Source organism: Anabas testudineus, chromosome 12 (assembly GCF_900324465.2).
Source record: "Anabas testudineus chromosome 12, fAnaTes1.2, whole genome shotgun sequence".
Lineage (NCBI taxonomy): Eukaryota > Metazoa > Chordata > Actinopteri > Anabantiformes > Anabantidae > Anabas > Anabas testudineus.
The window spans coordinates 8440912-8467144 of record NC_046621.1 but is presented as its reverse complement, the minus strand read 5'-3'; the positions used below and the strand labels follow the sequence as shown (position 1 = coordinate 8467144).

At 42.0% G+C, this 26233-nt stretch overlaps 1 protein-coding gene and 1 long non-coding RNA gene across 7 annotated transcripts in view; one reads left to right on the top strand and one right to left on the bottom strand.

Moving 5' to 3' along the window:
• dnm1a (dynamin 1a) overlaps window positions 1-25512 on the top strand; it is a 40048-nt gene extending 14536 nt beyond the window's left edge. For 2 of the 6 annotated variants that reach the window (XM_026354124.1, XM_026354120.1), the window contains exons 11-23: window positions 1104-1190; window positions 1673-1743; window positions 1868-1919; window positions 2985-2996; window positions 4675-4788; window positions 19757-19866; window positions 20099-20210; window positions 20418-20432; window positions 20800-20970; window positions 21096-21337; window positions 21904-22107; window positions 22819-22855; window positions 23986-25512. In XM_026354124.1, coding sequence (XP_026209909.1) covers window positions 1104-1190; window positions 1673-1743; window positions 1868-1919; window positions 2985-2996; window positions 4675-4788; window positions 19757-19866; window positions 20099-20210; window positions 20418-20432; window positions 20800-20970; window positions 21096-21337; window positions 21904-22107; window positions 22819-22840 — 1212 coding nt within the window. In that variant the 3' untranslated portion in view covers window positions 22841-22855; window positions 23986-25512. The remainder of the gene's footprint in view (window positions 1-1103; window positions 1191-1672; window positions 1744-1867; window positions 1920-2984; window positions 2997-4674; window positions 4789-19756; window positions 19867-20098; window positions 20211-20417; window positions 20433-20799; window positions 20971-21095; window positions 21338-21903; window positions 22108-22818; window positions 22856-23985) is intronic. The other 4 variants (XM_026354119.1, XM_026354122.1, XM_026354121.1 and 1 more) reach the window with 4 other exon arrangements.
• Window positions 8171-9631, bottom strand: LOC117152938. The gene is made up of 2 exons (XR_004463403.1): window positions 9296-9631; window positions 8171-8828 (listed from the first exon to the last, which is right to left on the bottom strand). It is a non-coding gene; the product is annotated as an uncharacterized LOC117152938 (long non-coding RNA).
• Window positions 25513-26233: the final 721 nt, after the last annotated feature.

Here is a 26233-nt window from a genome sequence, read left to right as displayed (position 1 = left end):
AAACGTAGCATTCAGGCCCCGCTCCATCGTGGCAGATGTTTAAGCCCTGAACCTGGGTTTTTCTCTCAGACTATAACTTTAAAACCTCACAGATCCATGTGATTTGCTAATGACATAAATGAATCACATTGTATGTAATGCTTGGTTACTACTGAAGCTATAAGTAGTTAGCCAGGCATGCTAACATTAGTGCAGAAAAACACACTCCATGCCTCAATTGCTCAGTTTTTGGTTCTGCAACCTGCACAGTGAGTATTTCTGCTGCTGTTGCACAACACTGTGTGGTAAGATGGAAGGCTTGACAGACATGACGTGCAGAATGCAATTATCATTATTTGTTTCAGACACTTACACATTCACAGTACACGTTAATGCCAGTAATTAGTGTGACATCCATCCCAACAGCGTGCACCATTATTACAAAGCATCTACTCCTCATGGATGTCGTCTACTCTGTAATTGGGCTAAGTCCCGGGAAGCAGCAAATCAACTTGGGGAGCCAGAATGAGGCCTGTTGATAGGCACTCACTCCCCAAACCATCTGACAGACGTGAAAGATGCATTGTAACTTGCAAGAAAACAGCGTATATTTTTCTTTCTTGCGCTGGGATTTTGGTTTGGATTTTTCTTCTTTCCTCACACTTCTCCAAATATGTTTGTGTCACATTGGAGGCCCACCAATGTCTGCGTTCGTGGGTTTGCAATGAGCTCATGGAAAAAGACCCACAGTGTGCTGGGAAAAGAAAGCTTTTCTGCCAGGAACATTGTTTATTTTGTGTTTGTGTGGTAATATCACAGACTTTGCACTATTCATTTGCATTTGTTCCATTTTGGCAACGGATATATTTGCACATTAAATCCAACACACATCCACCCGCCCACACGATCAGGTTGTGCAGAGTCTGAGATAAGCCCCTCACAACGTAACATGTTTAACTGTGTTTCTGTGATGTATTTTGTTATGTTGGTGGAACTGTGTGTTGTGGTTTGGTGAGATGAGTAATGCAGTGGTTTACTGAAACTGTATGTAGATATGTGACAATGTGTGTGCATTAGCATTTTTTTTTTTTTGCCACCTACCTACTATTGTCTATGCTATGCAGCTGGCTCAGTATCCTATGCTGAGAGAGGAGATGGAGAGAATCGTCACTCAGCACATCAGGGACAGAGAAAATCGCACAAAGGACCAGGTAACATACAAAGAAACTACACATAGTAAGAAGGGAAAGTCATTTGTAGTGTTGAAAATGTAATGCTTAACATTTACTGTTAAATGGTGGCTTATAGATCCTACTGTGCAGACAAAGAGCAGCATTAAACAACAAAACAACATGTCATACCACAGATGGCATTCATTATAGTAGCTGTGATTTGCTGCTAAAGTAGAAGCGTTTCACTTTGTTCAGTTCAAATATGATAATGTAGGAAAAGTACACTGACTATTTGTTGCAGTAGTTTTTTGTTGGTTTACATCTGGAACAAGCAACTCAAATGCTTTAGGAAGCTGCAAATTTACCAGCCTGATGATAAGATGAGGAATAAGAGGAAGTATCCTTTCTGCTGATGCCACTGAGGCACCAAACCAGTGCCAAGTCCAGGGCTGCTGCTGGCTAAAGAGGTTATGAAGGAATGAAAACATTTGTTCTTCTATTCATACTCTTTCTCTGTTCAGGTGTTGCTGTTGATAGACATCGAGTTGTCCTACATGAACACCAACCATGAGGACTTTATTGGATTCGCCAAGTGAGTTACTAACCTTTCTACTCCACTGTGTAGACTGTGAAACTTGCATATTTACTGACAAACAATTTAATGTCAAGTTTGAGGCCAAACCACTGCATGTCCTGATGATGTGCTTTTTGTGCAGCGCTCAGCAGAGAATCAACCAGATGAACAAGAAAAAGGCAGCCGGGAATCAGGTACCAGCCACAAACATATATGTTCACTGTAGACGGATTATTTTACAGGTTATAGCACAGAGTTGTATCTTTCTCTTCGGGCTATTTTGACCTGCAGGAACGTAATTCCAGTAATTTCATCCAAGAATGTTTTGTCTGTTCATCAGCAATGTGACATCTGAACTTCCTGCAGTCTTTCCCTAAGGCTTTCTTCTGTTAGCACTCAGCGTTCTGTTTTGCCCATGCCAAATGTAGCACAACTATATAGTATCTTGTTACCCTGGGCATCAGTCCATACCCTATACAGTTCTTACAGTATATAACACTAATCAGTAACATTTGTCAAATCTGGAAACAAAACTGAGGACTGTTGCAAAAAAAGAAAAAAGAAAAGAAAAGTCAAGCATGATAGTTTCCACTCTTTGAAGCTTTAAAAACAACAATCATATTAATAATAAGAAATATTAAGCACAGAGCAGTAGCCTCTGCCAAGGTTGCACAATCCCCCCCAAATCATTTCAATAATAGAGAATGGTTTGATTTTTTCTGTATCTGGATCCAAACACTCATACTGATGATGCTACACACATTTTGTGTTTAAATAAGTAAAGAAGTTGAAAAGAAGATAACAAAAAATAGCCCAAGGTTAGGAAATTCCCTAAAAAAAAGTTGTGCATGATGTTGATTTGGAGCTGGACTAAAAACTAAGCACCTGTAGTCTCTTATTGTGTTTTTTTTGTAAGCCTTAACTTTCTGCAGAATACCCGTGAAATATGACAACACGATTCTGAGCAATAATTATATATAATATACTGTTAAAATATAATATATCTTAACCAAATTATAGCTGAAAACCAAAGACAACAGCTCAGTCATAGTCTTTACAGAACAGGACACAGATTTTGTATTAGTTGGATACGACATTTCACACATTTTCATTTTATTCTTTAGTTCTAGGATTTTTCTTCTGCTCTTGTTTTCTGGTGTCTTTTTTTTTTAAATCTCGTTCCTTCTGAGCGATTTCTCCCTTTGCTGTGTCTCTTTTCCTTATTTCCATATTCTCTTGGTTTGGTTTTTCTGCTTCAGGATGAAATCATGGTGAGTAGTGTGTGTGTGTGTGTGTGTGTGTGTGTGTGTGTGTGTGTGTGTGTGTGTGTGTGTGTGTGTGTGTGCATGAGAAGCAGGAGTGTCTGAGCATGCTGTTGATGTGTGCTCATGGTTTTCAGATCTGCTTACATTAGAATTACACATACATTTACACATGTTTGAACTGTTTGTGCAGTGGATGGCTGGTGTGTGTGTGTGTGTGTGTGTGTGTGTGTGTGTGTGTGTGTGTGTGTGTGTGTGTGTGTGTGTGTGTGTGTGTGTGTGTGTGCATTAGGCTACAGTACCTTATCTTCATACAGTATTAACTGCCAGTAGATGGGGAGGTGGCTGTTGTGGGCGATTCTTGGCTGCTTCCCTTTCATCTCCTCTCTCTTAGACACACACTCTTACATTTATCCACACATAACACGAGAAAATATTAAATAGTCAAACTTATTTAATTATAAAGGTCTTCTGTTGATGACGGCAGCATCTTTGAAGACTCTTGTAGTGGTCTCAAAACAGAGACATGTTTACATCCCCCAGCAGTATTTGAACTAAAGAGAAGGTTGAGTTGCCGATCAAAGAGGAGAGACAGTGACAGGATGACACATTTCCTTTCCTGAAAACAGACTTGTGTCTATCTTCCTCTAAACTAGCAGAAAGCCAGCAAAGATGAAACATGCAGTGTAGCAGACACACACATCACTGCCATAGTTATCAGTTGTCATAACAACCACCCAGACTGAGGTCAAAGGTTGGAGGCACATTGTAAACAAAGTGGTGATCCTCACATTCTGTTTAAAGATGTCGGCCCTTTACGACAGCTTCTGAAAACGTCTGTGTATCATCCATTAGATGTCCAAACTATAGACTTAGCATCAAATATGCTGATGGATCAGGTGGCAGCCAGGTTTTGTGCAATGCAAGTCAAACTTTCCAGATTTGTTCCCCATTTGATATGAGATATTATTTATCCTTATTGCTTTTTCATACATATTCAGGTGGTCTACGCTGTTAAAACTTTAAAGTTCACTAAAAAACATTAGTATTGTTTGACTAAATAAATAAAAACCCACTTAGATGTAATGATGTTCTAGTTGGATGGTGGAAATCCCACAGAAACTGTAGTAGTGCCAGACTATCTAACATGTAGTTAGCATGTATTTTACATCTTCAGTAGACACAAATACACCAACTCTGAAAATATCAGGCTCCCTTATTGCACTGCATGGTCTTAGACAGGTTTGACATTAGATTTTTTTATTGTAGCCCCCCCCTCCCCTCATGTGCCCTCCCTGCTTGCTGACCCCTGCTGCCATCCCAGCAGCAAGTTGTAGTAAGTGACCTGCTGCGTTGGCACAGCTTGGTAACATTATCTCTACATTCTCATTCAGCCAGAGAGAGGAGTTAACGATCGGTTCAAGGTAAATAACTTGTGCACCCATACACCCTACGTGTGTCTATAGATTGTGTATGGTGGAGGAAAGGAAATACAAAGTGTGAGGAATTTGTTTATTTGCATAGGTGGCCACTGTAATGTGTGTCATTACATTTTACTGTGATGCTGGATACATGTTAGCAAACAGTAGGTACAAGAGTTGAGAAATGTGTTGTTGGGAGGGGGGGGTGACTTCTGCTCTTTCTCATATATTGGTGTTTTTTGCCTGTTTATCTATTTTTTACTTAGGTGATCAGGAAGGGCTGGCTGACCATCAACAACATTGGCATCATGAAAGGTGGAGCCAAGGAGTACTGGTTCGTCCTCACGGCGGAGTCGCTGTCCTGGTACAAGGATGACGAGGTGAGAGGGCTTTTATACACAGCCTCACATGCAGTAATGAAGATTCCTGTGTACTTATTTTTCTTATACTGTATTTGTAGGCGTTTTGTTTTCCTGTTAGGCTGGATGTGATGAATAAGTGGCATTTGTTTTTCTACTTTTTAGTGCTGGTAAATTAATGACACACACAAGTGCACAAAAAGCTTTTTGGTAAAAACAAACAAAACAAAGGATATGGGAACTCCTTTACAATTCAAAAATGAACTTGCCATTATTGTTGGGGAGTGTAATGCTGTGTAACGTCAATATGTAGATGAGTTATATCAAGGTGTGTCACCTTGGCGTTTCTAGGTATCACATTCTGTGGCATCTTTAAGGTCCAAGCTGATTTTTGACATCATCAATAGTCACGTTGAGACGTCCATTCACAGCACAGCCTGACACATCATCACCTGTGTCTGCCTCATCCAAAAACTCTGCATGTATTTTTTAACAATATCATTTCTATCATATTTTACAACAGATTACTATACCAGAGCTTTTACTCTCCACAAGCTTCCACCAGAGATTCAATATTTCTTTTCCACTTTCTGGTCCAAATTCATTCCAGCTCATCCCACTGGCAAATATGACAGTAAGGTTCAGTGGTTGTCCTCTGCACGCTGAGATGATTTGACCCGATATGCTTTGTTGCTGGGCTGACTGGTCAAAGTGGTCTCCCATGATGCTTTGCAGAACTATTAGGCGCTAGCCACAGTCTCACTGTCTCCAGGCCGTAGCCGCAGCCGCTCTGCTCACTGACATAAGGATGAATGTGTGTGTGTGTAGCACTGAGAATGCCCTTTCAAACAGTCAGGACCCCCCAGCATGTCAGACACCGAAGCTGGCACCCACATGTGCATACCAGAACCCCTTTGCCCTGTCCTGTTCCCAATTACGTGCACACACAGACACACACACACACACACACACACACACACACACACACACACACACACACACACACACACACACACACACACACACACACACACACACACACACACACACACAAGCTGCTTCTAATCAACTTCATTTCAAAGAAGGGGCACAGAGCAAGAGAGGGACTGGGCTGTAGAGGAGGGAAGGGGAGGAGGGTCTCGTTAACTGCTTAGAGAGAAAGTGAGGAGAAGTGCATGTGAAGAAAGAGGAGATTGGTTTGGTGTGGACTTTCATATTTTCCCCTCTTACACTTTTTCTCACCACTTTTTTTCCATCATCCACATTTCATCTGCAATGCTTCTTCATCAGTCTGTCCCTCCTCTCTCTTCCCTTCTCAGACTTTCCTTGTCACCCTCTCCTTCTTCTCTGTCCCCTCCCCACTTTTTCCCTCCCGTCTTGTACTGTATATTTATTTGAACATGGGACTCCCAGAATCAACACACGGTGCTGGTGTTAAAGTTCAGCACTGAGGCTGAAAGGGCACTGCCAATGGTGGAAAAAAAAAGAGAACAGGAAAAGGAGAAAGAAGAGAAGAAACTTTCCAGAATGTTTTCTATCCAAGCTGAACATTTTTATGTGGTGCAGTCACACACACACACACATACCCACATGTGCACCTGGGTGGACACATGCCAAAATAAACGTAGTTGATAAAAAGCTGGAAACTGGTTTATATTTAGATTAATGGTGCAGACATAAAAAATGGAAATGAAAAATCACTGCCCTGAGATGAAAAAACTAATTTTGTGCATCGTTCGTTGCACAGTTTCATGCAGAAATTACATGTTTTTTTACACCAACTTGCAAAAAAGCACAGCACAGTTTTATTGGCTGCCTCTCGTCATGGGGAAAACCCTTGCCTGGCAACACACACACACACACACACACACACAAATGCACATATGCACACACCCAACTCTAGACACTAATAATAACTTTCAAACCAACTAGTGGTGCAGGGATGTTTTGGTTAGAGTTTGTGTGTGTGTGTGTGTGTGTGTGTGTGTGTCAGTGTATGTGTGTGTGTGTGTAAATGTTTGTGTGCTTTTAGAAACCTCTGGTCTGTGTTACCACAGGACATACCAGTTTCTTGAATCAGGCTGCTCTGTAGTTGAAAGCTTCGCCAAAGCAGGGAGAAGGAGAGAGAGGGACTTTATAGGCTTAAAGCACATGTGATATATATATAGTTCAGATTCAGATTCATGAAGCTATACACACATTTTCACCCTGATAGCATTGCATACGGGAACACACACACACACACACAAATAAGTTATAAGTTTGGCTTTAGTGTAATTTGGCTGCACGTAGTGTGTTTTCTTTGGGTGCCCTTTTGGCTCCTTATGTGTGTGTGTGTGTGTGTGTGTGTGTGTGTGTCGTCTGCCCGGGTTTCCCTGCTCCTGTTGTAAAGCTGCCAGAGAGCCAGACTCGCCTGGTGATCCCAGCTGTAAACATCCTGGGGGGAAACAGCAGACTGCTGTTTTCAGTGCACTCACCAGAAACATGTCAGCTAAACATTTGTGCGTGTGTGTGTGTGTGTGTGTGTGTGTGTGTGTGTGTGTGCGCGAATCTGAGTCTGGGTGTGTGCATGTTACTGGGGCAGCAACTTGTGTATATAAAAAAAAACAACAAAAAAACAAGTCGTATGCATGGTGGCAGGGTTGTAAATGGAAACAGGTTGGTTTGCGGTTTTCATTCCTGCAGACGATGCTCTGTGATGGGACACCCTGTGAATATTTCTGCCCTCTACTTTGCTTTTGTGTACTTGACGGGGACTTGAAAATGGTACACTGTGGCTTCGCTTTATCAAAGACAGCCAATAAAAGGCAAACTGCGGCCTCGGCGAAGGGCTATAAAAGAAAACAATGGAAATCAAGGCAGGGGGTCCAGCTAAACTTGTGATGTTTCACATGATGTCACCTACAAACACTAAAGCCGCAAACAAATTTCTGTCTTATTTTGGTAGAGCTATACAAAGACTTGTAAAAATGGTGAATACACAATGACAGAGTGGCTGCTCTTTCAACATTTTTCTATGGTGGCTTCCTGCCTCTTTGCACATTACATGGTCATTTGAGGTAAAGCAGCCGCAAACTGATGCAGGGAAGGCAGAGACGTAATTGTAGATTTTGGTCAAGAGTGCAGCGTGATGCTGGGGGTTTACTGTGTGTTTTAGTTATCTTTTTTGGTAAGTGTTCATTTTTTTTCTCTGTGGTTGAACTTTTTCTGGTCTCAGTTGGATATTTCGGTTTTGTAGAAAAATAAACAACATGTTGAGAATGTCATGCAACTATCACTTATATTTATATGGAGTCTGTGTATTTGCTAAATTTAAATCGTTATGTAGGTTTGTTTTTATTACTAGTTTAATTCCTGTGACGGCTATGCATCCTGCTGGAAAAAGGAAAAATAGAAACGTGGCAAATAGAACATCTGAACATCTTTATTTCAATTGTTTCAAAGATACAATTTTACCTTATTATCAATTTTCACTGTTGGTTTAATGACAGTCAAGTAATACAAAAACTAATACAGTTACAGTTTTAGTAAGAACTTAGCACTTATGTATCTGTCACTCATACATCCGTGCCAGGCGAGGGCCAGGCCAGGCGCCTCTGCGGTGGAGCCTTTAAGTTGTTTTATTTAGGCTTGTCCACATGGACAAGGGGTGGTGCTGCGTGTTCCCACAGCTCGATGCGCTTGTGCCCCCTCTGGAGCGCTGTCTCTCTCTCTCTCTCTCCATGAATCGTCCTCGTGCTTCCCTGGCCAGCCTAACCAATGTGCAGACTACTGTACAACCACTACTTCCTGAACAGGTAGTCTGAACACTGGGCAGGCGGGCTGGGCGGCTGAAGGGTACTGTGGAGGATTTCTTACTCATGCACACACGTTCAGGACAGAGATGCTTTCAGATGTGTTCACACACTACTCATACTCACTAATCTGCGCTCACTGCCAATCCGGTATCGCACGCTTGGGTCCAGCTCCTCCTACTCTCACAGTCTGCCTGCTACAAAGTGCTGATCAGGCTGATAGAGCGGGCTGGATGAGAAACAGCGCGTGAGGGGTGGATGAGGGGGCTGGTAGGGAGGTGGAGGAGGAGGAGGAGAGGTTAGACAGAGGTGATATCCAATGACATTCCCTCCTGTGAGAAGTAGCGGCATTCCACACAAGATGCAGAAGCACTTTTTGGACATAGCAGACATCAATGACCAAACATGCTGAAAAGTAATAATGATGATAATTTATTCAGTGATTATGTGTATTGTTAAAAGTGTTACTAGTTACTGACAATAGATTAAAACAGATGTGCAAAGTAACAGAAAGACAAGCTTTAAAGTATAAACTGTACGTAAGGTCATAATGCGTTTCATTCAGATTTCTACAAACTAAATTCAGTTTGCCTCCGCTGACCCCGCAGGCAGTTCATGAATAAATAAACGAAAGGTAGCATACTTAAAGGGATGAACGAAGCTGTAAGAAGAAGTTTAAAACTTACACAGTTAAGTGTTCTTGGTTCCTCCCACTTAATACAACAGAAACAAACCTGTGACTAGAAGATCTCCCTTCTCTTTTCCACGTCTTAGGATCTAGGAGTGCTGCCTCTTCTTGCTGTCTCTTCTTCTTCTTGCCTGACGGTTGCTCTGCCTCCCTGTTGTTCACCTCCCGATGTCCTTTCGTTCGCCACTGGCGCAACCGTTGAGGCACAACCGGGCCTATTTATGTTCAAACGCTAGGTCTGCGTCTTTTGGATTTGTTTTCCAAAGCTCCCGAGAGCAGGAAAAAATAAAAATAAAAACAAAAATAAAAAGACACGGCAATGGCGATCAAGATGGGCTGGCTGGAGGTTTCGACGTGGCAAAAGACTGGCCACCAAGTTTCCTCTTCGAGAGACAGAAGGAGAAAAAGGAATGAGAGAGAGAGAGGAGATATGGAGAGAGAAGGAGGAGGAGGAGCTCGCCTACCCCCCATTTTTACTTTCCTCTCTCCCTCTCTCCCCTCCCTCTGTCTGGCTTCTACTCTCTCTCTCTCTCGGTCTTGCTTTTTTCCTCCAAGTTTTTGGGAGAAAGTGGAAGGTCAAAGGTGAACAGGAAGTGAGTTGCATTCATTTGGCGTGTGTTCCAAAGTGTTTGGAAAGAACTGGCTGAGGGAGGGAACTTTAAATGGAAGTGTATGTGGGCAGGTTGAAGAGCGTCTGCATTTGTTCGCTCGCTTAAGGGTTTCGTTAAGCTCCTCTTCCATCCAGTGTAATGCATCTGTATATATGGTACATGTAAATGTGTGTGTGTGTGGTTTTTGAGTGATGGATGTGTGTGTAGGAGTATTCTGGATGAGAGCAGAGGCTCCATGGTCTTTGTAGAGAGGGCAGGAATGTCGGCGTTTTCTTGGCAAGCAGGAGGAAGCCTTGTAATAACTCCAGATGTGCAGCGCTGTGGTCTCCATCTCTCTCTTGCTCCCTCTGTTTTTACTTCTAAAGCTGATTTCCTCTCCCTGTCCGACTCGAATAAAGACTCCTTTATGCAGCTCTGCAGCCTTCCCAACACACACAAACACACACGCGCACACACACACAGAGGGGGGTGGGTGCTGGGTGGAGGGGTGACATACTACTGGTAAATCAGAACCAGAGTGAAAGAAGTTGTGTGTGTGTGGACGGTGAGGACGAGTCCACGGTTGAGGCATAAGTTGTTAAAGTTTTTCCTCCTTCGCCACCATTTCACACATCCACGCACTCTCACCTTCAGGTTTCATCTTACTGTTCACAGACAAGGGTTAATCAGTGCTCGCTCATTTTCATCCGTGTGTGTGTGTGTGTGTGTGTGTGTGTGTGTGTGTGTGTGCAGAGGTGGCCAAGGCCATGTGTTTGTTTTAGCTATGGTTTCTGAGCTCCAACCTGAGCTCCAAATCAAAGCAGGCGCAATCCCGGGGGACAGGAGTCAGCAGCACAGGCAGAGATGGAGGGATGTGGAGGGAAAGTGGGAGAGCCAGAAGGAAGCAAGTTAAAAATGTGGGGTGAAAAGGCGGGAAACAGGATGCCTGGTGAGCGGAGAGCGACGCAAACGCACCTGAGAAACAAGCCAAAGAGAAGAACGACAAGAAACAGCGTTAGGTGGGGTTAGGATGCTTGATTATTGTAGATGAGTTTTGGATTCAGGGGATTGGAAGGAGTGAATTTTAATGGCTGGGTGGGGGGAGTACTGCGGTCAAATCAACATTGTTTCCACTGTTTGGATGACCAGGCAGGCAGCTTCCTTTTCAAACTCTTACTCAGTAAAGCCAGAAATGCTAAGAAAATATGCACACACACACACACACACACACACACACACACACACACAGTGTAATCTGTGTTTCCAAGTTATTCTGTCCTGTCATGAGATCCATGCTGGTTAATATTATCACGAAAAACCCCACGTTTCTGATTTAGTTTTTCCAACGTATTTGGATATTCCATTAAAACAAACATCTCCCTCGCTTCATGTGGGTGTAATTGCATCTTTCGTGTGTTTGCATCAGTGCGGTGAGGCCCAGCTTGTGAACGCCATACTGTAGATTTATTCGGGAGTGTAACGTTTTATCCAAACCCATAAAGGCAGCCCCCAAAATGTGATCCCTTATATTTCATGTGAGTGTCATCAGTCAGCTGTGTTTCTGTTAAATCTCACAAATACTTTCCTGGATATTTTATGAGCAATGTCAAATAGTTTTTATTCATTTTGTATAACACAAATTTGAACCACATAATAACTTGGTTTCATTTTTCTCTCTGCCTTATAATAGCATATCATTATTGTTTCTTTGTTGAAATAAGAAACCAATAAACAACATGTCCAGCATATTTTAAACATTGTCCCCAACGGTAGCAGCGTGTTCCAAGTGTAAATGTTAAGCACACTGTGAGAAAAAAGCTTATTTGCTGAAGTGTAAATCACAAAAAAAGGCAATGTGATCATCATAAAGGTAGAAATAACTTAAAAGACAACTGAGAGTTAAATGTCACTGTGAATTACACATTGTATTTTATTTGTGGATTTTTATTATTAGTCCCTGAGGATATTTTATGAAAAACAACAATTATATCATAAGCAGTACTGGATAAATAAACGAGTCTCTGGTTAGTGGATAATTCAATTTATCGAGCCTGACTGATGAGGTAAATCAGTGAAGTGTGTTTTCCTTTCTGTAAATTATCATTTTCACTGCATATCCAGAGCACAACGTCAATACAAAAATCATTAGAGAAACAAAGGCTGGGAGTAGAGCCGACACGGGAAAGATAAAAAGAAACCACACTGGTGTGTGTCTTTTGGCATGTTGTGCTCTGTGTGTGTGCCTGTAGGGATATCTTTTGAGGACCAGTTTGAGATTTAGGAGTGAGGGTATTTTAGGAAAGTGAGCACATTTCTGGTCAGTCTTCGCAACTTCAAAGAGGCGGTTTGAGGGTTAAGACTTGGTTTTTAGAGTTAAGGTTAGAATTAGATTTCGTTTAAGGTTGGGTACGTTTTAAGCATGTGGTTGCCAAAGATAGAAGTACAAGCTTTTTTTTTTTTCGTGTGTGTCAAATTGTACAGGTTCAGTTTACTGCACGTGTTTTAATATGTTTTACGGCTTTTAAATAATTTATTCTGACATTCTGCATGTGTCAACGTTCAATTGTGAGTTTAAGGAACTACTAACTCATAAAAAGGTTGGTTCAGTATCTAACCTGCCCTCACTGACTTCAGTGGGGTGGACAAAATAATAGAAACACCTGTCAGCATAACTCAGCCTTTAAAACGATCACACAGTACAACTGAACCAACTCCTAAAACAACAGTCTCACTGAATCTTTATGTTCTAGTCATTCATTTAAAAAAAAAAAAAACCATAATATACTTGGCATTTAATGTACAGGAGATGTTGCTGTATTTCGATTAAGCATTGTTACTATTGCAACTATTGTATATATATATATATATATATATATATATATATACACATACATTTACAACTGTAGAGTTCACATGACTTTTTGTAAAGGACCTTTTATTATAATGAGACTCTGCACAGACACTAAACACAGAGGTGGAACAGAGTTTGTCCTCAGTCAGACAAGAGTCTCTAGACGTGTGGGGATTTTCACATGTGTTTATGTGGTTAGTGGGCTCCCCTCCCTCCTCCTCCTTTTACTCTTTGGTGGTCACCAGTGATTGATCACATATCCCGGCTCACCCCAAGGTTGCTGCGCTGACCTTTTGCAGAGGTAAACGCGGAGCAGATAATTAACTGCTTAGCAATTAGCTGCTAAACAGGAAGGTATCACTGACCTGCCAGCCGTCAACCAGATCTCTGACTGAATGTGTCATTGTCATGTGGACACCACGTTTCCTTTCTGTGAAGAAGTTTATTTTCGTGTGCTCATTTCCACATTAAGAGCGAAGCAGAGCACAAGAGCCACCTTTTTTTTCACTGAGAAATTATGAGGCTGAGTCAGTTGAGGCTGGACACAGTAAGAAAGAGCGTCACACATCGATCAGTCGTGGATTTATGAGAACAAAAATTCCCAGTGAAACTGTACACTTCAGATTGGACGTGTTTTCCTGAAACATTTTATCTGTAGCTGACAGACGAGGTAGAAAAACCGTCTTGCTGCGCTGTTATCAAGTAGCACTTTGCATGATAAATGAAGTATCGGAGAGTGCGGATATTGGCATGCGGCCCGGCCTGATTTGTTATGAGCATTATTGCACAAGTTTGTAGTTTGATGACTCATGAACAGCTGTACATTTTTACACATTGTCCCAGAATAGCTTCAGTCTAGCTGTTCCCATTTGTAATTTTCTCTGTAAAATTATTTGCTGGGGCTGATTTTGATGTTGGCAACATGTGGCTTTACTCTAAATAAAGTCCAAATGGCATTAAGTCAAATTAAGTTTCTTCAGATGCTGTTTCTGCTGTTTCTCAAAGACATATTACTCACAGAGTGAATGCGGATTTTGCATGCGTTAGTGGGTTTTTTGATTACGCAGACCCAGTAAACATTTTTTCTTGCAAAAGTTGATTATGTTCAGAATTTTTTTATGAGTCATTTGGTCATAAACCTATTTGTCAAAAGCTCTTCATGAACTAATTTAACTGGACTGAACTCTTCTAATTTAGCCTTGAGTATAGACGCTAAACTAGTATTTCCCCAAGTGCTATAAACCCAACAAGTTTAATGCTCCTTATGTCTTTCTTCACCCCCGTCGTGTAAGACTTGGTCTCTGTGTTTAATTTTTTTTTTTTTTTTAAGTCAGAACTCAACAGCGGGAATGGCAGAAGAATGGAGGGAAAGAAAAGCGGAGGGAGGTGAGGAGGAGGGTTGTGAAAATTGCCATTGGCTGCCACCCAGGGCCCAGTCTTTGTGGTAATGAAGGGTTAGAAACAACGTTATTGCTCCCAGATGCCGTGCGGCTTCTCCACAGCCCTTTGATGCATGGCCCAAGTCACCAGGACTTTTCTATCAGACTCCCATCGACATACACACCACCACACACGCATACACACACTAAAACATGCAGCTCTTAAAACAACATGGATGCCGTAAACGACTATCTTCTTGGTTTTGACCACCAAACTGCTCAGATTTGTTTTAAAGTGTTAATTGGATACGATTGTGTGTGCGTGCGTTTGGTGTTTATACATGCTCTAGCATCTGTGTGTTTGTGTGTGTGTGTGTGTACGGGACATATTTCATCCACATTTTGAAATCATGTTTGAAGTGTTGGAACTGTTTTTTGGACGGTGTGCGGAGTGGTAAAGTGACCTTATGAATCCAGAAGTGAACTTCCTCTGGATTTTCATAATTAGACAGCTATTACTCACTAGCAAAACAAAACCATGGAAAGTTCTTTGCTCACGCTTTTTGTGCAAACACCACAGGTTAACTACCAAGTGCACAGACTTGTCTGCTGTATGTGTGTGTCACAAAGAAAATGTTGTGTAGATAAGTAGGCATAGACGTGTCGCTTGTGGTTCTGCTTTAAATGAAAATAATTTATATTAAACTCTTTTTATTGTTCTGTTATATGCAGAAGTAGAAAGATTGATGAAGCTCGCTGTTAAAGGCGAAAACCCGACATCCCAGGTAAATGTTGTAACACACATAATAAGCAAGTACTGTAAGTGGACTTGGTTGCTGGTGGGTACACTGTAACCTCAAGCCCAGTCACACCCTAAACATCTTCTGCTACTGTTTGTGTCTAACTTACAATTATATGACACTACCACACTCACACTGACTCTGCTAATAGGTACACCTGTACCTCTAATACAGTCCAGAACACCTGTTCTGCAAGCACCTTCATTAACTAAATAAACTAAATGCTCCTGTGGTTATTCTTATTAATTACTCACCTTCTCATGCTGCTGATTCATTCAACTGGACGATAAAGGTGCCTGAGATATCTGCACATCCTCCACCAAACTGTACACTCAGCTGCAAGTGACATGTTTTTACTGATAATTTAGTAGGGGGTTCGGATTATAGCCAAGGTAAAGATTAGGGACATTAGACATTTAGCTAAGGGTTAAGATTTGGATAAGGGGTTAGTAATTGCATGCAAGTCAACAAGTGTCCTCAGATTTGGAACTGCATCACACTGACATTCTGTCGCACTGTGACATCGTACGGAGTGTGATGACCCGTTAGATCAGAACACACTCATCTGCTTTACTTTAGCAAGTGCCAAGAGTTATGTTGAGTGCTATTTGACTGTTCACTGCCTTATTTTGTCAGCGTTGCTAATTGTTTGTCAAGAGGCAAAAGAAAACTTCTGGAGATGTTTCACTGAGCATAACTTCTAGTCTGTCGTGGAAAACAAGATCTTTTAGGCACACCTGAAGGAGCAAACCTCCAAGATGGCTGACCTGATCGCAGGAGGCAATCACAAGGCATATGTGTCCGAGCTAGACCAGACAACTTGTGACAACATTGCTGATGAGAACTTCTGGTCTATCATGAAAAATAAGGCCATAAATGCTCATCTCAAGCAGCAAGCCTACATGGTGGCTGATTTGATTGCAGGACAAGGGGGCAGTCTGAAAAAAAACAAGTGCAACATAGACCAGCAGACCTGTGAACACTTTGACAAGAACAGCTTCTGGTCTATCATGGAAGATGAGACCATGTGCACTCATATCAAGAAGGAGGCGAACAAAGTGGCTGATGGGATTGCTAAAGATTGGGGCAATCCCAAGACATGTCTGCCAAACTTTGACCAAATGACTTGTGAGAACATGGAAGAGAGCAGCTTCTGGTCTATCATGAAAAATGAGGACATGCATGCTCACCTCAAAGCTGAAGCAAACAAAGTAGTAAGTCTGATTAGGAGAAAGTATATTCAGACTACCTCTAAGGACAAGAAAGCTCCTGTGCAAAACATCTTCACCTTGACAGGGGAAGAGGCCATTAAAACCCAAACAAGACATGAAGCCTCTAATGAGGTCATTTCCATGTCCGCCAGCTCTCAGGATAGTTCCAGCAGAGTGGAGGTGCAGAGTCCTGCTGCAGGATTCACCCCTCAGCTGTCTTTCACCTCCAATTGTCATTCTCCTCTTACCAAAGCCAAACCATCTCAAACCTCTGTTAGGAGATTTTCTCCAAGGACTGATGAATACCTGAAGCAACTGCAAACACTATCCACTTCCAGTCCTGGAATAAGCCTGAACCAAATCTTCAAACTCCTCAGCTCTGATGACTGGCAGAAGAAAATAGACGGCTTGACATCTATTCAGGATCTTGCAAGGAACCATCCAGAGGTGCTGAAGGCCACACTGCGTAAGGTCTGTTTAGCTGTCATGAAAGAGGTTCAAAACCTGCGCTCGCTGGTGTCCTGCACTGCTATGGCCACACTGGGTGAGATGTATGCACACCTTCAGAGGGCCATGGATGATATGGTGGCGGAGATAGGACGCCTCTTGATGCTGAAAGCGTCTGATTCTAACGCCTTCATCCAGCAGCAGGCAAATCTCACATTGGACACCATGGTTCAAAACTGCAGCCCTGGTCGTACCATGCGCATGCTGTTGAATGCTGGTCTGAGTCACCGCAGTGCAGCTGCTAGAACGAGTGCAGCTCAACACCTCAGCCAGTTATACAACATCCTCGGAGCCACGCGGACCCTCGCAGGTGGCAAGAACTTCACCAAATGCTTCCTTATTGCTGTGAGCAGAGCATGTGTGGACGCTGCAGCTGAAGTGAGACGCCACGGATATGACATTGTCCATAACATTTGCGCCCACAGTGCCTTCCAAAGGCAGTGGAAGGAGGCTATCCCAGAAAAGGACAGGCGATCACTGGAGGGAGTCATTAGGAAGCTAAAACAGCAGAAGGAGGCCGCAGCACAGGACTGTAATAGTTCTGCTGTTGTAATAATAACTGCCAACACACAAACTGTAACACAATAAACAAAGCAGAATTCAGTTCTTGAGTCAGGGCATAAAATGACTTTAATGTTTGATTAAAGTAAAGTAAATACTTTAGGTAAACAAACTATTTGACAGAGAGAAGAGGAATTATTTGCTTTGATAATTAATCAGCAAATATGAACAATGTTGGCAAATCGATCCTGAGCGAGCGCCCGTTTAGCTAAATATAATTAGATATGTTAATTATGATGCTTTTTTATGGGACTTTACCTTCAACAGTTTTTTGTTTCCATTCAAACAACCACAAATTAATTTACACACAACAAACAAAAGAAAGCTAGTAGCCAGTGCAGGATTATTTGTTTCTGACTCCGTAAGCAAAGCGGTAATGCTGCTTGTTGAAGTGGTTAATATACGTCTTCTATATTTACAAATGTGGGCTTGCACATTGATTACACACATGCAGCCGTACATGAGTGTGTTAACAAGTAGGCCTACGTGCAAATGACCGGGGGGCGTGCGTTTTGGATTACACGTGAGCTATTTCAGTGGTGATTAACGGAAGTCTGTTGACAGGCCAAATTCACAGAAGTTGGGTCTCGTGCAACTAAAATGTTGCAGACAAAGGTCAAATTAAAGTGTGTGCACTTTTATGTATATCATATGTATCTCATAATTCATGTATGTCATGACTGTTTGAGGTTTTTTTTTTCCTGTGTGTGTGTGTGTGCGTGTGTGTCTAACATCTGAAATTTGTACATTTGCCCGTTCTTGCTGACTGGGTTTTATGAGAGCATATGGGAAAGCACTCAATCTCCAACTTCCCCAAACTACACACAAGTACACACTTAAAAACACACACGAGCCACAAAGGTGTGTGTCAGACGTCTGTGCACGATGTGAAACTAGTAGTCATTCATTACATCTACGCCTTCTTATTTGCTGTTTGGATGTGTTCTTGTTTGCACCGACCACTCTCGCACCCAAATAGTGTTAATACTATGTAATAATGTGAAGTACTAACTACGTCTAGCTTGTTTTGTCCTATACTTATCCTTCCTGACGCTGCTTCAGGAGTCGAGTTTTGCTGTACTTTCCCCACATCGCGCACACTCTAGCCCCCCCCCCTCTCACCCCCGCTCCTTCTTTTCCAACTCTCCTGACTGGATTTACTGGCCAGAGGAGAGGAAAATGTATGAATCTGTCCAAGGTTGCTCACTCCCAGGGAGAGGGAAACCAGAGAGTGAGGGGAACAAGGGAAAAGAGGAGGAAAAATACAAAGAGAGACAAATGAAACGGCAAAGATGGAGAAATACTGAGCTAACTCGAGTTAGAAAACGAGGACCTCTTTGCCCTCGCTGCCACTATAAATGATGATGTCAGCATTCAGCAGTGTGGGGCGCCTGCTAGTGTTCTTTGTATATCTGACACCTGGGTGTAGCGATGCTGCCAAATGCGAATGTGTGTGTGTGTCTGTGAGAGAGCGAGAGAGAGTGTTTTTTACATGCATTTAGGGGATATGACCATTTGGCTGCACAGGTCATAAATCCTTTGATGAAGGAGTTTGGTCACACACACACAAGCACACATTCTCTCCCTCTCGTTCACGCGCACATATGCACACACACACTGGGTTGGGCAGGGCAGGCTGGTGGTTAGCTATCCAGATGGTTTTAAGGTTAGTTAGAGACTACGCGCAAAGGTGCTGTTTGCATTTTTATGCTTTGTTTACACAAACTCGCTCACCCTGTGCTATTTTTGGGTTCTAATTTGGTTTATTCCAATTTTACTGTCGATTGTAAAATGGTCACACACACACACACACACACACACACACACACACACACACACACACAAACACGCATGCAGATTCGCTCTCTGTAAAGAAGCTTCATTTTGCATCGAAGGCTTTGATGAGTTTAGCTGCAACATGTGTGAGAGAGAGTGAGAGATACTGAGTAAGAGGAGGAGGAGGAAGAGATCGAGAGAGCGCTGGCATGTGTCAGACTGAGCTGACTAACTTTGAGGTTCCCTGTACTTGGCCGTCTGGATATCATATGTTGTGTGCAGATTTACAAGTACAAGAGATTTCTACTCTGGAAGTCAATTCCTTTCTCCCTCTCTCTCTCTGTATGTGTGTGTTTCTCATTTGTTGCTCACCCTTTTTTTTTTTTTATCCTGCACAACTATAATCAAAACCACAGACTCAAGGCCTGTGTAAGACTTTCCCATCCACTTCTCTTGCCCTTTTCTTCTCTCTCTCTCTTTTTTTGTCTGCTTTTAAACCTAATATCAGCTCCCAGAGTTCTTTCACTGGCTTTCTGTTTTAATCTTGTTTATGTCGCCAGTTTGATGATTGTGATTTTGAAGAAACACGGTTCTGAAGCTGATGCTGCAACGTTTAAAAAGCTTATTAAGTTACATTAATCAGCCTACAATGATAACAGTGCAGCATTTACTTTTCTAGTGACACTTTTGCTCTTATTATACATGTAATGCTAAGGCTGTAAATCTCAATGACTATCATTAACTTCCTCTCTCACAGAGCAGGTCAGTGTCTTTTTATTTTTCATCTCCTCTGTACTGTATCACCAGGATGTTTCTCTTTCGCCCCCTGCAGGAGAAGGAGAAGAAGTACATGCTGCAGGTGGACAACCTGAAGCTGCGTGATGTGGAGAAAGGCTTCATGTCCAGCAAACATATCTTTGCCCTCTTCAACACTGAACAGAGGTTATTACACATGCACAACTCAAAATATATAAACACTACATGCACATTTATTGATTATGGTTGTTTCTTCGTAATTTTAAATGTATTTCTTAATGAAAGTGAAAATATTAGTACTCAGAGATTTTACAGCATCTCAAGTGAAACATTTTGGGTATAAGAGGGAAACAAAGTGCATAAAATAAAGCATAGACATAAGACAAGACATCAAGCTGTTTGTTCTGCATGTCCATAGGAACGTGTACAAAGATTACCGTCAGCTGGAACTGGCCTGTGAGAGTCAGGAAGATGTTGACGCTTGGAAGGCCTCCTTCCTCAGAGCCGGAGTTTATCCTGAACGGGTCACTGTAAGATTTATTTTGAAGTACACACACAATTACACGGCATCATACAGTGAAATAAATTCTAACCTTCACTTGATGAAAATTATATTGTTAAGTTTTCTGTTGTTACTGTTGATGTGAATTTCAGTCATTGTTAATGTTGTGATGTCTCTCGTGTGATATTTGTCCCTCTCAATGTCTTTGAACATCTATCGCTGTTTAACCCTGTAGGAGAAGGAAGGAAAGGTATGTATGTTAGTCTACATCATCATTTTTGTGTCTTTTCTAGAGAATTTCATCCTGAACTTTGTCTAAATGGAATGATACATGGATGTTAGAACAAAATGCTTATTTTTAATAATATTAATCAATAATATTAATATTAATATTAAAGTGCAGATATTATTACAAATTGTAATAAACAGTCATATTTATTTAGAAAATGCCTAAGTACCTATACAATAATGAAGAAAAATGAATAGTGTGTACACGTACTTGCTTTAAACCAGTCACACAATGAACAGTGATATTTTGAATTAAGAGAGGAATTTAATTCTTACTCTTTCTTAGACTGTTATTTTTTCAGTCAGTTTCTCTACATTTGTCTCTGCAGAGTGACGGTGGTGATGAAAACGGTTCTGACAACTTCGTGCACAGCATGGACCCCCAGCTGGAGAGGCAGGTGGAGACCATTCGCAACCTGGTCGACTCCTACATGGCCATCGTCAACAAGACCGTCCGCGACTTGATGCCAAAGACCATCATGCACCTCATGATTAACAATGTGAGTCGTCAGTGAGGGACGAACCAGTGTTGTAGTTCAGTCTAACACAGGAAGCCAAAATATACTTGTGAAATATAATTTCTTTAAGATGTAGATTTGATCTATTTCTGTTTTCCTGTATCCAGACCAAGGAGTTCATTAACGCGGAGCTGCTGGCTCAGCTGTACTCATGTGGCGACCAGAACACATTGATGGAGGAGTCTGCGGAGCAGGCCCAGCACCGCGATGAGATGCTGCGGATGTACCACGCCCTGCGCGAGGCCCTGAACATCATCGGTGACATCAGCACAACCACCGTAAGCACCACCATGCCGCCGCCAGTGGACGACTCCTGGCTGCAGGTGCATCGGGGCGGCTCTGGGGGAAGGTAAGGCACGAGGGGAACTGTCTGCCTGGTTCCCTTGTCATTTAATCACTACTCATAATAAAACTCTGTGCTTTTATCAGAGCGTGTCTGGCAATTTATAGGGGGTCCTTAAAACAAGAAGAAGAAAAGCATTAGAGGCAACATGTGTTTATGGCCACAGCCAGTCTCAATGTGCCCTGGGAACTATTTCTAACACATTATGCTCCATGTTTTATTGGTAATATCACAACAAAATGGAGTCACCTGGTCAAAAGCCTTCATAAAGTAGATACAGTTCAGTAGCACATGGGAAACAGTAAAGTCCTGTTTAATATTTCACTATTTTTAATTTCAAATGCATATTTTAAAATCTCTCACAAGCCTATAATTAACCAAATGTTGGTAGATAAATGACTCCTTATTAACAGATGACGACTGATGAATCAAAGGATTTATGAGAATATTGAAAAACAACAGCATAGAAAAAAGAGTGTGAATTATTACTGACAAGCTCGATGCAGCTAAAGCAGGAAAAGTAGTCGTATTAACTATTAATCTAAATGTTCCTCCCTCTCCTTTTCCTCCAGGTCTCCAGCCACCAGTCCAACTCCAAACCGCAGGGCTCCACCGGGACCCCCAGCTCGCCCAGGCTCTCGTGGGCCTCCACCTGGGCCTCCTCCTGCTGGGGGACCCCCTGTCCCATCTCGCCCTGGAGCATCTCCTGACCCCTACAGTGGGCCACCACCCACTGTACCCTCCAGGCCTAACCGCGCACCTCCAAGTGTCCCCAGGTGAGTGGACTTATATATTATATTGCTAAGGGGGAGTTGATGACACCTGGCTGAGGGGGAAAGGGGGGAAATTAAATTGGAGTTGGATAGAGATCCCCTAATAGATAGACAGACAGAAATATAACTATAATAGTCATATTTCCTCTTTTCCTTGTGGCTTGGATAAGAATCTGATTGCTTCCTTTCACTTACACTTGTTGGTATCTTTCTGTCACCACTTTGAACTTTCCACATGCTGTCAAGCATCACCAGCAGCAGCTAACGCTCCAGTGTTCATCCCTCACATCACACAGCCGTCCTCATCTGAACAATTAAGATATAAAATAGAACTGAGAAAGCGTTTTTTATTTCTTTTTCCCATTATCTGCCTTTGCACCTACAAAGTTTCTCATTTGCTTCCCTACAGTATGTGTGTGTACTAGTTAACATTCAACCTAGCTGTAAGGGGAGCAGCTTGTCTCTTTTACTGTAGGAGACACTGACGTCGCTGGGCAAAGCTCTCACTAGCAAATTCACCATCAAAATCTCAGCTTGTCCATCCAAATCGCCTTCCTGTGTTCTGGTCTGTCCTAAGTGAGAGCCGAGCGCATGTGACATTCCTGCACTGTAACTGTTTGCACTTTTCTCTCTTCCTTCTTCTTCTTCTTCTTCTTCATCCGTCTCCTCCTCACCACACCTCTGTCCCACACATGACTATGGTTCCTTCTGCAGAATCACTATCACTGACCAGTGAGGACTAACGCTTCTGGTATGTTGCGGTACTGTCCGCCATCATCGTCATAGTCCGCATCATCATCGTCGTCATCACTTTTCTTCTTTTTTCTCTCAGAGTGCTGCATGGGCAAACACACATCCAGTTCAGAGGACGTGTGTGTTTGCATCAGTGTGTGAGCTGATTGTTGGCACAGCCCTTTGAGGCTGATGCTTATCTATGAATTGTTGTTTTAAAGAAAAATCAAGATGTGAGAATGAGAAAAGGTTTCTTCAATTTACAGAAGCAACTAGTTAAATAGGATCTAACTCAAGAGTTTAAAGATCATTGTTGCTTTTCTGTCTGTGTTGTATGTGATGCATATATTCCATGGCATCCCATCCACTAATTATAGTACATCTCTGAATACCCGATGCTGTCGCTCGTGGGGTCTTTCCATATCATATCAGTGTTGCGAGTTGCGAGGGCACATAGAAATTGCTTTGGGCAGGTTGTTCTAATTTGGGCTTCTTCTTGCTGCACCAGCTGGTTTCCACCTACGAAAACTTTAGCTATATTTATTTTGAGGTCTTTAGACTGTAGGGGCAGCATGCAGGGAGAAAGGAGAGGCCTTAAAGGGACACAAGCATGCAGGTGCTCTAAAAACAATGGGAAGTTAGGTTACTGTAGTTTAGGTAGGATCTTTTAAAGCTCTTGTTGCCTGATGCAGCATAAAGATAGATTTAAAATAGAACAAAGGTAATCCAGAACTAGTTTTTAAGTCTCATTCAATATCACAATAATTCATTTATAATTGTCAAACAGGAAGTGCTAAAGGCAAATTCAGCTTACTTTATTTTTAGCTTATTTAACACTTTAAGCTTAATAAAAGACGTTAAGTTTTAGCTCACAGAGTAACTCATTGAATTCCTGACAGCATTCTGCTTTATATCAGTGAGGATGTTTAATTTAACATATAATTTAATGCAGTGACCAATGAAAGCTGAAAGACTGGTGCAGTTCAATATAATAAAAAAGCATCACGAGTAGAGTTCATTTTAAAGACTTACAAGCTACACAGGTGAAATATGTAGACCTGCGAACACCTTTAAAGCACTAATCCAACTTGTTCCCACCCCCTCTCTCCCTTGTATCTGGTCCTGTGTGTGTGTGTGTGTCTTTGGCAGCCGGCGACCCCCACCTTCTCCAACCCACTAGACCTCTGAGCTCCTCCCTCTCTCCTCGTCCATCCACCCCTCCTCCGGATGAGAGGCCGTGGACATCAGCACCACCTTCCTGTCGTTTTCTGCCTCACCCGGCCTAAGACCCGGCTCCCTTCTGCTCCTACAATCCGTGTCTCTCTTCCTCTCTCCCACGCGTCTCTGTTTCACACAGAGATGCACAAATACTTGAAATATGCCTGCATGACTGACACATGAACATGCTGCACCCTCAGAATTTAAATGAACTTTGTAGAAAAATAAGAAAAACAAATGTACTCACATGTGCATGCACCCCTGCTCATATGAACACACACACACATATATACACAAGCAAAAACACTCATAAGATTCTTTTTTTTATTCCTGCTTTTGACCCAAGAGAGGGGACTCTTGCGAGTTTAGCATGACATTTTGAGTAATACATTATACTCCAGCATTTCTATATGGTATCCTGGATGCTGACTTATTTATCTTAACTTAACATCTGGTATTTTTTCTTTTATATATTTTCTGATTTCTCCTTTATTAAAGGATACTTCAAATTGTGTTTTGTATCACACCCTCACCATTAATTGCCTGTTATGCTAGAAGAAAAGTGGCAGCTATTTGTAGTTTAGTCTATTATGGCAACAATACATTATTCTAAAACGTACTGAGACGTGGATTACACTGTATGACGTGTGTTTTGAAGGGAGTCACTGACGCTCTGCTGCCTGTAAATTCGTGCAGGTAAATTATCTTTTTCTTGCAGCATTTCAGGTTATGAGGTGAAATCTACTGATACAAAGTTTTGACGAAGTATTCCTTTAAGGGTCGTGATGCTTTATCAAGTCAGGCTGAACTGGACTGGACTCGATGTTGCATCTCTGACATTTTCTTTTTAAACTGTTTTGACCTGTAGCAGGACACACTTAAATTAGCTGCATTTATACATTTAATATTTATCTAAGCTTGACCTTTGTGATTTCACTTTGCTCTTTCTGCCATGCCAGGTCCTCTATTTTCTAATTCTACTCTTTCCACCAAAACAGCCGGCCAAACAAGGGTGGATCCTCTCGCCCTGAGAGCCCCCTGCCGCCCAGCGACTCTTAGAAGAAACCCCCCTGCTCTCTTTCACCTCCTCTCTACTATAACTTCATCCACTATTAAAGACTGTCACACACTCGCTCAAGGGGTTGAGGGCTTGAATGAAATCAGTCAAGGCTCTCTGCTGCTCTTCATCATCCCTTTCCATCCACCTCCTCCTCTTTCTCGCTTTGCTGTAGGACAGGAGCGATCATCTGAGGGGATTTCTGGATTTTATTTTGCCTGCTGTAGCCTCCAGAAAGCCTCACTGTTGCTAAATTAATCTACTTTCTTGGTTACTGGATGCTTTTGAGTGGACAGCTCTGGCACAACCACCTCATCCAATGCTGTTGTCTGTACTTCCATAGAACCTATGCAACAACAAAAACAGTTTTCTCTCACGGCACTTTCCCCACATTCCTCCTCTCCTCTTTGCAAAAACGTACTGTTACTATGTTATCTCATCGAGGCGGGATCTAAATAGAAAGTGCAATATATAGTATGTTCTTCTGCAGACAGCTGCATGCCACCAGTCACACAAGAGCCACAAGAGTATATTTTTAACTGAGAGGAAGGGAAATTGTGGCCTGGGTTGAAAACCTAAGACTGTTAAATACAGCAGCTCCTCGTTTTAAATATTTAAAACATGTTTCAAAGGCAACTTTGATCAGATAATGTGTCAAATCATTTGATCCATACACTGACATCTTTCAGCATGTTTACCAAGTTGATAATCCTCCATTTCTTTTCTGCTTTTTTTCTTCTTCCTGTTTTTTTTTTTTAATCTTTTCTCCGCTCTCTCAGTGGTCATGGGGGTGAGTGAGAACATGAAAACAGCCACGCTGCTATGCATAAAACGCTCAAACGCTCCTACTGTTTCGCCCTCGCACTGCTTTGTGAGAGCCTGTGAGTTGAACCCCTTTTCACTCCTTTTTCTATCTCCGTTGCCGTCAGTGTGATGTGTTGTATTTTGACCCCTAAACAAAAAGAACAAAACCCACCAGCCTCAACAATCCCCTCTGTACTTCAATTGATGTCATCTAAAAACCACTTTAAACACTCAGTGATCCCTTCTTCTTAGCCTTACTTCTCTATGACTGCAAATCAAACACAACAAAGCATATTCTACTTATTATTTAAGAGTAAA